This window comes from Dromiciops gliroides, chromosome 1 (genome assembly GCF_019393635.1).
Source record: "Dromiciops gliroides isolate mDroGli1 chromosome 1, mDroGli1.pri, whole genome shotgun sequence".
Taxonomy (NCBI): Eukaryota; Metazoa; Chordata; class Mammalia; order Microbiotheria; family Microbiotheriidae; genus Dromiciops; species Dromiciops gliroides.
Window position 1 is genome coordinate 401312204 of NC_057861.1, and position 12597 is coordinate 401324800.

Genomic DNA, 12597 nt, shown 5'->3' on the forward strand with positions numbered 1-12597 from the left:
TATCTTGACCATGGTTCCACAGTATTTGAATTGTTTCTTTCTGGCTGCTTGCCATATTTTCTCCTTGACCTGGGAGCTCTGGAATTTGGCTATAATCTTCCTGGAAGTTTTCCTTTTGGGATCTCTTTTAGGAGGTGATTGATGGATTCTTTCAATTTCTATTTTACCTTCTGCTTCTAGAATACCAGGGCAGTTTTCCCAAACAATTTCTTGGAAGATGATATCTAAGCTCTTATTTTGATCATAGTTTTCAAGCAGTCCAATAATTTTCAAATTATCTCTCCTGAATCTATTTTCCAGGTCAGCAGTTTTTCAAAGAAGATATTTCACATTGCCCTCGATCTTTTTATTCACTTGGATTTGCTTTATTGTGTCTTGGTTTCTCATAAAGTCACCAGCTTCCATTTGTTCAATCCTAATTCTTAGGCAATTATTTTCTTCAGAGAGCTTTTGTATCTCCTTTTCCATTTGGCTTTTCAAGCTGTTGACTTTTTTCTCATGACTTTCCTGCATCACTCTCATTTCTCTTTCAATTTTCCTCTATCTCACTTTTATCTTCAAAAGTCCTTTTTGAGCACCTCTATGGCCTGAGACCAATTCATATTTTTCTTGGAAACTTTGGATGTAGGAGCCCTGACATTGCTATCCTCTTCTCAGGGTGCCCCTTGATCTCCCTTATCACTAAAGAAACTTTCTATGATTCCCAGCTTTCTCTGCTTGCTGATCTTGCCCATCTTTTACTTAACTCCCAACTCCTTCCCAACATGGGACCTTGCTTCCAGGCTATACTGTCCTAAGTCTCAGGGGTCCCAGGTGATATGACTCAAGGAGGAATAGGTTCTTCACTCAACTGACTTATGCTCTGGTCCATAAGTAACCCCAGGCCAACTTGCTAATCAACCCAACAACAAAATTTTGTTTGCTGTGGTTGTTAGCTCTGATGAGCCTGTGCCCCTCCCCCACTGGCCAACTGTTCAGTCCTCTCACCAGACCATGAGCTTAGTTCCAGAAGATGCCAGTTCAGCAGCTGATTCAGAGGCTCAAGGGTAAATTTCTCTGGCGAAGCCTGCCTGGGGCTGGGTCTGTGTCATTGTGATCACAGGGTTGGGCTCTATTCACACCCCGGTATAGCAGACCCTTCCTGCTGAACTCCTAAACTGTCTTTGGCTGGAAAATAATCTCAGCCTGGCTTTTTGTGGGTTCAGATGCTCCAGGAGTTGTCTTATGGCTGTGTTTGGAATTTTTGGGAGTAATTGTGTCAGGAGTTCTGAGCGTTTACTGCCTTTCCTCTGCCATCTTGGATCTGCAACCCCCCCACCCCCACCCCGGGCAAGTCCAATATTATATGAAATGTTCCAAACCTATGGTTCCCACTTATGGAAAGAAACAAAGGAGGTGCTTTTTTATATGCCTCTATAGGCAGCTAGGTGGCACAGTGTATATAGTGTTGGACCTAGAGTCAGGAAAAGCTGAGTTCAAATCTAGTCTACAGGCCAAACTAGGTTTAGGGTAACAAACAGGCCACAAAACTGTCTGAGTTAAACAGGTTCCTACCCCAAGCACGTGAATGCTTCCCCAAGTGGAATGAGCAGATGAGGACAATTTGTTCCAACAGCTATGAAGGCAGCTGAAGCAGGTGCTTAGAGTGCTTAGAACCTGGTCAGACATCAAAGAGCCAAGGTCATCCACTGCATCCTGTCCTCTTGACTTTTGTCTTGCTGCTGGACTTTGAGACTCTAGAAGAGAGTTATCAAACAGGAGTGAGGCTGATGTCTTTGTTCAAGTCCGCCTCACTTGAACCCAACTCATGAACAAGTCAAGACATAACCTGAGATATTGTTGGCCCTCTTTCACAGTACTCAGTTTGGACTATTCTGTTGTGATTCTTTTCATTATATTATTGTAGTCACTATGTATTTTGTTTTCCTTTTTCTACTTTATTTTGCAACAGTTCATGTATGTCTTCCTACGCTTCTCTATAATCTTCATATTCATGATATCTTATAGCACAGCAATATTCCATTATATTAATGGGCAACAATTTGTTTAGCCATTTCCCAGTTGGTAAGCATCTTCTTTGTTTCCAATTCTTTGCTACTATTAAAAAAAATGCTACTAAAATATTTTGCTACATACTATGGCTTTCCACCCCACCCCCCTTTTTTTCTATGTTGCCATCCTGGGATAAATGCCTAGCAGTGGGATCTTTTGGTCAAAGGTTAAGTCAGTTTCTTAGCATATTTCAGCACTCCACCAACAATGTATTCATGTGCCTGATATTCTACATCCCCTCCAACATAGCCTATTCCTACCTTTTTTATCTTTAGAAATTTGCTGGGTATGAAGTGAAACCCCAAAATTGTTTTGATTTGCATTTTTCTTATTATTCCCTGAATGCTTTAAAACTTGGTTGCTTCTGGGCAGCTAGGTGGCACAGTGGATAAAACACTGGCCTTAGATTCAGAAGGACCTGAGTTCAAATCCTGCCTCAGACACTTGACACTTACTAGCTGTGTGACTCTGGGCAAGTCACTTAACCGTCATTGCTCCATAAAAACAAACAAACAAACAAAAACACAAAACCCCCAATCCCCCGAAATGTTCGTTGCTTCCAGCATGGTTTTCTTTTGTATTTACTTAGTCTAGTCTCACTGTGCTTCCTGACTTCATATTCTTACATACCATTTCTACTTCCTTATATGGCCCATTGGGTTACTGAAGGCTTAGAATCTTAGTGTGGTAATAAGAGATTTTTTTAAAGAATGCTTGCAAATCTTATCTATTTCAAATCTATTTGGTTTTCTCCTTCCAGTTTCATCTATGAATGTTCTTGGGATGATCTGGCTTAATTGGTTCTTATGACAAGCTTTTTGCTGATTAGCATTCTTCCCCACTGCTTTTTGTTGTTTTGTGGATCACTACCATTTATAATCCTCTGTCATCCTTCTCTGTAATGTTTTGCAAATGAGCTTGTTCTCTACACTCATGCATGCTCTCTTTGGATGTCTCTTCTCTCAGATTGGCATAGAGATCAAATATTTGCTGGTTGAGGCACTTTCTGAGCTCTTATAGCCTCCTCATTATAGAAGTCTTTTATATTCATTAAACTCCCCTAAGAAATGGTGATTGAGTCAATGTTTTTACTTTTATCCATTTGCCTTTTGTTCTTGTTTAATTAGATTAGGATGGAGCTCTAATAATTGCATGAAATGACTTCTCATCTTTGTCTTTTCTTCTAATTTGTTGTTGACTTTGACCTTTGCTTTAAACTGCTGATCACCAGACTGTACATAGACTAGTGATTCTGAAGTGATACCTGAATTGCTGATTAGCTCTTTCTGTTAAGAAATAGAATTATTGGGGGCAGCTAGGTGGTGCAGTGGATAGAGCACTGGCCCTGGAGTCAGGAGGACCTGAGTTCAAATTCGGCCTCAGACACTCAACACTTACTAGCTGTGTGACCCTGAACAAGTCACTTAACCCGAATTGCATCACAAAAAAAAGAAATAGAATTATTGTGTGTGTGTGTGTGTTGATATTGCTTATTTGTGTCCCCATAAGTCTGTCTAGATGTCAATAATAGGGAAGCATGAATAGATATCTCTGAAGCCTTCTCTGCCCACCCTTCTCTAGGGGAGACAGATTCTGGCCAGGAGAGGAAGCAAGAGGGTGCTTTTAGAGGCTAACCACTCTATTCTCCTCAAGGAAAAAAAAAACAGTATCAGGCTAGAATGATATCTATTTACTTTCTACTAAATTTTGTTAGTGTAGGGTAGCGGTATGTTGGAGTCAGCTCTACCAGTTCATGAGAACCAATTGTTAAATTTTCAGTGAGCATTTATACTTTGGAAATTGGAAAATTACAAATCACAAATTACAAGTTAATTTATTGTTTGGTTGATTGTCTGGATTTAAGAAAGTGTTAATAATGCAGATTAAACTTAAAAGTATATCCTGTGTACAAAGAAGAGAGCCTGGGCCTGAAGTCAGGAAGATCTATCAATCAATCGATCAATTAAATTTTTATCAAGCTCCTACTATGTGCCGGGCACTGTACTAAGTCCTGGGGATTCGAAAAGAAGCAAAAGATAGTCCTTTTCGTTAAGAAGTTCACAATCTAATGGGGGAGAGTACACACAGGATAAATAGGAAATAGTTTACAAAGGCACTAGTGTTAAGAGGGGTTCAGGTAATACAGTATCTGAGTTGGGACTTAAAGGAAACCAGGAGATGGAGATGAAGAGAGAGAGAATTCCAGGAATGGGGCACAGCAAGAGAAAATGCCTAGAGTGGAGAGATGGAGTGTCTTGTTTATGGAACATCCAGGAAGCCAGTGTCACTGGTTCTAAGATATTTGAATTCAAATCTGACACTTACCTTGGGCATGTCAATTAATCTCTGTTTGCCTCAGTTTCTTCCGTCATAAAATGGGGATGATGTCTCCCTATCTCCCTATAATAGCACCTATGTCCCAGGAATGTTGTGAGGATCAAATGATATACTTTTAAAAGTGTTTAGCACAGTGCCAGGCACATGTAGGTACTATATAAATGTTTGTTCCCTTCCTTCCTTCCTTGCTTGCTTCCTTCTTTCCTTTCCCAAGTCATCTCTATGATGACAACAACTATGGTAAAGCATTGGAGTCAGACTTCTGTGGACTCTAAAACATCAAACTAATTAGCACAAGAGAAAATTATACATGGGATCTACTTACTGGAGTGATTTTAACAAGAGTTAACAAAACTAGTTGAGATTGAGAGGCAGAATGAAATAGTGAATTGAGAATTATCCTTAGAGCCAGGAAGACATGAATTCTAGTTTCTGACTTTCCTGACATCCTGATAGTGACTTTGGGCAAGTCACTTAACTATAAATTATATCACAGATGCTGAACTGAATTATTAGTGACATCTTCTTCCCAGCACTCTACTAGACCAGAGAAATCACAGATTTCGTCCCTTTATAAACCCTACCACCTCTGCCCATGCTCTCCTACAAAAAAAAACCTTTAAGATTATGTATAATATCTATGTAGCTTTTTAATATTTTTGTCCAGACCTTCAATTTCATAGGTAGAGATAGATCCTGGTAAAGAAATTTCTTCTGCCAATGGAGGTTACAGCCTACTCTGATTTCATAGGGGCACTGAGAATTAAAATATTTTTTACAGGGTTACACAGGCAGCATGTATTAGAAACAGGGCTTGACCCCAGGTCTTCCTGATTCCAAGGCCATTTTCTATCGCCGTACCATACTGTCCACCATGTTGATCTGACCACAATTTCCCTTGAAGTTTGACTCATAAAAAGCCAAGTAGGGCTTCTGATCTGTAATAGAGAGATAGATGATAGATTAGATATATACATACATGAAAGATAGATATCACTTGGAAATATATTTCATTTTAAAGGGGTGCCCTATATTTTAGGGCAGCCTATATTTGAACAAATACAATACTTTGCATCTTTTCAAATGCAGATGTAGACTTTATGAAAATCCTTTGTTCTTATCATTTCTGATAGTTTCCTATTTCCAACAATTTGATGTCAGGAAATAGGCTGTCTTGAGAAGTGGTGGTTTCCTCTTCACTAGAGGTCTTCAAGGAAGGACTGGGCAATCACTAATTGGGCATGTTATACCAGAGATTCCTTCCATGTATGCAATAGGCTAGATGCCTACTTACTAATTATCAAATTCTGTCATATCACCATTCTGCTAAAATTTTTAGAATGACTTTCTATTACTTATAGGACAGAGAACAAAATACTTAGGCTGACATTCAAGGCACTTCACAAACTAACCTGCATCTTCCAGTCTCCTATTACTACCCTACAAAAATGAAACACTAGCTAAACTGGTCTATATCTTGTTCCCTATGACAAAAATTGACTGAGGATCCATCGATAGGAATTGCTGCCAATTGTGCAACAACACAGAGATAGAAAAACTCATTTATTATGTTCAGAATTATATAGGTTTGCTATATACAAGTCAGTAAGTCCTGAGCAGTAGTTTTTTAGCAGCCTAAAAAAGGTTTTGGTTACATGATCAGGGTGGTATAATGGAATTTCAAAGAGTAAATAAGATGACAATTTACAGACCAAAGAATACATAGCAGAACAGAAAGGGAAGATGTATATTAGGCAAAACAGGAACCTAGCTAGGAAACACTGAGACTATACTGTAATCTCAAGCTGTAAATTTGCAGACAGAGCAGGAACTAACCAGTTAACACCAGAGCTATAATTGATGACAACTTGATTTTGCAGACTAGCTAGTTACTGACCTGCTCCTCTTAAGTAAATGGTGATAATGAAGTTGAACCCCAAATTTTCTTATCCCCAACCTAGCACCTTCCATTCCAACTTCTGGGTTTTTTCCCTAACTGGATGCCTTCCTTTCTGCTTTCCATTTGCATGTAAATTTTACCTTTTCTTCAAGACTCATCTCAACTCCTACCTGTTCCATGGGGGCATCCTTGATCACCCTAGAGTTGATGTCCCCCTTGTACTCTTACAGCATTTACTTCCATACTATTCATCTGGTACTTAGCCTTTGCTGCCATATATTGTTGTTTGTCTTTTAGATAGATAGGTAGATAGATAGATAGATAGATAGATAGATAGATAGATAGATAGATAGATAGATAGATAGATAGATACCTATATCTCTCCAACTAGACTGTATATCCCTTGGAACTTATGCTTCTTTATATCTCCAGTATTCATGTCAAATAAATACTTTCTAATGAGGATGAGTGTTTATTTGTTTACTATGGAGACTTGTAAGAGCCTTGTGAGAAGGTAAGTTCTTTAAACTAAGGGAATGAATGAATGAATACATGAATTCATGAATAAAGCATTTATTAAGCACTTGCCATGTACAAAACACTGGTAATGCAAATAGAAGGGTAAGACAGTCCCTGCTCTCAAGGAGATCCTATTCTAATGGGAGAGATAATAATACAGAAAGTTCCTTCCTTCCTTCCTTCCATTTCATTTTAGGAACCATACCATATTCACTTCTGCCATATCATTAGTGCCCAGCATAGATGCTCAGTAAACATTTGTTATTAATAATAGCTCACATTTCATATTACTTAAAGTACTTTATATATAACCATGTGATCATTTGATTAATTTGTTTAACAAATGCTTGCTTATATGGAAAAACCTGAAGGAGTTCTAAATAGCTTTAAATAATTGAATATTTCTCTTTGTGTTTTCATTTTTCATTTCTGATTCCTCAGTGGGCAAATCTTTCCAAAGCAGTCAGGCATATGAAAAGACTTCTTGGCTGGACCAAGAGCTATTTCTGAGCTCTGAAAGTTATTGCCATCCAGCCACCCCTTTCCTTCACCATGACCAAATCAATCATTTCAAGTATCCATGGAATACTTTGCTCTGGGTGCTAGGAAGAGACAAAGAACCAAATATTCCCATCTGTCTTCAATGACTTCACACCTGTTGTTGCTGTTCAGTTGTTCAGTCATGTCTGGCTTTTATGACAGCATGGACGATAGCATGCCTGGCCTTCCACCCTGCCCCTCCACTATCTCTCAAAGTCTGTCCAAGTTCATGCCAATTATTTCCATAACACTATCTATCAATCTCTATTTATCCATCATCCTCTGCCATCCTCTTTTCATTTTGCCTTTAATCTTTCCCAACAACAGGGTTTTTTCCCAGCATCTTCTCATTATGTGGTCAAAGTATTTAAGCTTTAGAGTCAGTATTTGACCTTCCAGGGAATATCTGAATTCATTTCTTTGTATATTGACTGATTTGATTTCCTGGCTGTCCCAAGGACTCTTAAAAGTCTTCTCCAGCACCCAGACCAACTGACATGAGCTGTCTCACCTACCATTATTCTTGCCTTTCTTCTAGTCTAGGTAGCTAGGTAGAACAATGAATAAAGTACTAGATCTGAAGTCAGGTAGTTGTTTTCCAGTCATGCCTGATGCTCTGTGACCCCATTTGGGGTTTTCTTGGCAGAGATACTGGAGTGGTTTGCCATCTCTTTCTCCAGTTCATTTTTTTGTTATTCTTTTTTTTTTTTTTTTTTTTTGCAGGCAATGGGGGTTAAGTGACTTGCCCAGGGTCATACAGCTAGTAAATGTCAAGTGTCTGAGGCCGTATTTGAACTCAGGTACTCCTGAATCCAGGGCCAGTGCTTTAACCACTGCGCCATCTAGCTGCCCCCTCCAGTTCATTTTTACAGATGAGGAACTGAGGCAAACAGGGTTAAGTGACTTATCCAGGGTTATGCAGTTTGGAAGTGTTTGAAGCCACATTTGAACTCTTAAAGATGAGTCTTTCTGACTCCAAGCCCAGCGTTCTATCCACCATACCACCTAATTACCTTGACTTTACACTTACACATACACATATTCAATTCAATTCAACAAAGACCCATTGAACATTTGGGGGAGGCTTTTATTAGATATAATCTCTCCAGGTTAGTATGAAGAATAATTAATGAAACAGCCAATCACTCACTTCTGAGGCATTTAATAAAGGTACCAACTTTGTCATTTTCTCAATTGCAAATTTTTTAATTTGAGAAAATAGTAGGGCATGCCAAGAGTTGATATCTTGTCAACATCCTTGTAACCTTTGTGGGGAAGAAGGATAAACATGAATACTATGACTTTTGAGGAAGCATCTCCCCAGATAAAGCAACCACCTCAGAGGCCAAAGAAACAGAGTTATGGGGTTATGTCAATAAAAACCCTCAGGCTTTCCTTTATTTCCCTTCCTACTGGTAACAGGGTGAACCAGACTGATTCTTTCTTGAAGGAGGTCTCCACTATATCAGAGATTGCTAACCACAGAAAAAATCATTTTCTCATAGGAACAAATCTGATTTTTATTAACTATTAAGACTCTCGGGCTTCCATACTCTAAGACCACCCCCCAACACACACACACACACACACACACACCCTTTTCCTTTCAATGTTGGAATGCTGCTGATTGGTCCTGTGCTCTTAGCATGCCTAAAAAGCTATAAAACTCCATCTGTATCTTAACAAGTTGAAGTTGCTATCACCTGGTGCTAAGGAAGATTCCTTAGCAGGCTAATAAAAATTTTCACTCAGTCAATCAACCAACAGTCAGTCAATAAACATTTATTAAGCATCTACTATGTACCAGATATTGTGCTAAGCACTAGGGATACAAAAAGAAATGGTAAAAGACAGTCCCTGCTATCAAGGAGACAACGTGCAAATCTGTTTTTTTTCTCAAGTAGAATTGGGGGAAATAGTAGGGCTAAACACCTGGCATTCACTCGGATAAAATGCATAAATGTTAGCGGTTTGGTGTTATTTACTGGGATGATCAATTACACTGGTGTTAACATGTTTGCAGGTTAGACAGAGTCCTTCAGCCCTCAGCAGGATGCCATGTCTTTCAAATTTAGACTGGTGAGCAATGCAGGCCTGAGACTTGAGAAAGTTGCAGGATGAAACAGGATGAAAGTGGGCCCAGAAGGAAGAACAGTGGAGGAAACAGCTGGAGAGAAGGTCTAGATGCCAATTCTACTCCCTCCCCCCATCCCCCACTGGACCTATTTAACTCTATTATGCAGTCGATGCATGTTAATGAAACCAAAGGTCTGGGCTTGATGTCTCTGTAGAAGAGAACCTCCAAGCTTTAATTTCATCCCCACCATGAGCAAAGTGCCAAGAGGAAGGTACACAAGCACTAGATTGCCTGTCTTGGCTTCATATTCCTAAGCTATGAAATGGGGATAATATAATACCTGCATTATTTTATTGTATTACTGTTTAGGTCAAATGAGATGAGGTATATGAAAGCCCTCTGAAAATTATAATGTGCTATATGGTTGAGAAAGTATGCAATAGTAGACTCATTAATTAAAAAAAAATTTTTTTTTGTGAGGCAATTGGGGTTAAGTGACTTGCCCAGGGTCACACAGCTAGTACGTGTTAAGTGTCTGAGGTCAGATTTGAACTCAGGTACTCCTGACTCCAGGGCTGGTGCTCTATCCACTGCACCACCTAGCTACCCCTATTCATTACTTTTTTAGTATACTGCACTGGTCACACACTACATCTTCATTCATTGAATGGAGTATACACTGTAATGGAAATTTTTATTACTTTTTATTAATTATCATTATTCATGGCTAAGGGTCATTCCTCCTGAAAGTTTTGGTTGACTAAAGGACCATCTTCTGTTAATATTGACTTCACTAGATCAAAACCTGACTCATGGAATAATAATGTTAAGGGAAGGTAGACATTTTTTTTTTTCTAGTTGAAAGGATGAACTGGCAGAAACTTGTCCCATAGGATGTGAAAATTTACTCAAGGCCTAATATTTTCCTTAGATAAGAAGCCAGGGGAAGAATCTCAACTGTCCCTGACTCCTTGAAGACATGGGAATTTCCCTCCCTCAATTTAGCTTATTTGTGAGCCTTCTAAATTTAGTTTAATCTGTAACCTGACTTATTTTACCTATAGAGATTATTTCCTTAGATGTATGATCTTTTGACTCCTTTTAGTTTTGTTTAACTTTTAAATTTGACTTTCATAACATTTATGGAAGTATGCTATTATGAATCTGTCTTTTAATTTTTATGGCCTAAGAGGAATGTACAAGGTAGCAATATGTAACAGAATTATTTCTCTGTCACTGATGATGACTTATTAGAATCCTAATGTTCAGGTTTGTTTTTTTTCTCTGACACCTGAACCTATGCTTGAGCCTAATAATAAAAACCTAGGTTTTTACCTTATAATTTCTTCATTGTGGTAATTATATTTTGGCAGCAGTTACCTACCATTTGAACTCAGAGAGGGGATATTTCTCCCATAACACTGTGGAGGACTGGATTCTGTTCAAGGTACTTGCACTTTTAAGAAAATAATTGGCAAACTGTAGTATGTTCAGAGGAGAGTGTGGTGACAATTCCCCAGCCTGGAATCCTTAAGATCACTTAGGCCTGACATTTAGTCCAATCTTCTCATTTCACAAATGACAAAACTGATTCCCAAAGAGGTTAAAAGACCTGTGGCAAAACATGGGTATTAAAACATGGATCCTCTGATTTCCACATATAGTATTCTTTCCACTAGAAGATGATCTCTAATGTGTTTTCCAACTTTGGGATTGCTTTGACATATTGTGTTATTTAGTGGGTACTGTTATCACTGCCACAAATTCCACATGCCTGCGTATGTATGCATATATGTGGCATGCACCTTGCTCCAGGGCTCCCAGATTCCTTGGGGGAAGGCCCCAGCAGTTTTCTCCTCTCCACAAGCTAATGCCCAAGGAAGGTCTCTCCAAACACAAGCCAGATCTCCAAAGGGAACCTCTCCACGGATGGGCTGCCTAGTCGAGAGGCCTGATAAAGCAGAACAGCTGCAGCTCAAAAAAAAATCTCCTTGGTTTCCCCCCCTTTCCTCCGCCCACTGCCCCAGCTTGCCCGGTGCAGCGAGGGGGCGGCTCCCCTCGGCCGGCCCGGTCAAGCCCGTGCTGCGCGGTCTGAGAGCCCGCTGGGGAGGGGCCCCGAGCCGCGCAGGTAACCCGGGCTGCCGCCCTCAATTGGAATGTGCCCGGGGCGCGGGGGGCACTTCCTGGCGGGATGAAGGGGCTCCCTGCTGGCCTCCTTCCCGTTCTCGTCGCCTTCCTGGGGCTCTTCTGGACGCGCCGGGCATTCGGAGGTACGGGCTGCTCACCTCGCCTGCCCATGGCCTTTCGGGGCTCCCCGGCAGACGCGGGGCCCCGAGCGCGCTGGTCCCTGGCGGGCAGGCGGGAGGGCGCTTGGGGGAGTCTGGAGAGCGGGCGGGGCGAGGGCTGGCGCCTGGGACCAGGTGCCATCTCCGACCTGCCTGCCCAGCGGAAGCGTTGCAAAAGGGAGAGCTCAGCGGAGATCTAGGCCATATTGGTAACTTGAGGACCCCGGACTTTAACTCTTGCATGGCTAAGCGCGCGGGCTCTCGGCCTACGGGCAAGGGTTAAGGGCCCGTCCTGGGGCTGGAAGGAAGGGACGCCCTGGCCCGCTCCCCAGCCTCACTGAAAAGCGCCCCCTCCCTCAGCTCCAGGGGACGGGGACGGGGCTGCTACAAAGGAGACTAAAGGGTTGCGTTTTTAAAGCAATCTCTTAGTCCCGGACAGTTTCTTGGGCATAGTAGGGTTAAAGTCTGGAGAACAGCGTGCAGAACCTCCTCTTAGCATGGCGATTAAGAGCTGGAAAGGCCCACAGAGTTTATCTAGTCCTTCCCTTCCGCATTTTACACACGGGGAAACTGAGAAGTCACATACAGGTGGTGTGACCCGTGGTGGAGCCAGGATTTTCATTGGTCCTTTGTTCTCAAGTGCTTTCCCACTGTACTGTATGTATAGACTTGCACCTGACCAAGCTTTTCTCTCCCATGATTCTGGGCTTTAGATTGGGCTCCAGATTTCACCCAAAGGGAAGGCAGGAATGATGACCGTGTCTGCTCTGCTTTCTACGAATTCTCTTTTAGTCTTCTCTCCTCTATAGAAACTTTGAGCTTGAAAAACTGCATGTGACTCATGTAGCATGTCGTATTTTTGCCATAAATAAAGGAACTTTTTTTTT

At 40.9% G+C, this 12597-nt stretch overlaps 1 protein-coding gene across 1 annotated transcript in view; it reads left to right on the plus strand.

Annotated features, from left to right (window-relative positions):
• The first annotated feature begins 11507 nt into the window (after positions 1–11507).
• The window catches only part of LOC122737235 (chondroitin sulfate proteoglycan 4-like), an 85535-nt gene continuing 84445 nt past the window's right edge, over positions 11508–12597 (plus strand). Inside the window, exon 1 of the mRNA XM_043979709.1 lies at positions 11508–11695. Coding sequence (XP_043835644.1) covers positions 11617–11695 — 79 coding nt within the window. The 5' untranslated portion in view covers positions 11508–11616. The remainder of the gene's footprint in view (positions 11696–12597) is intronic.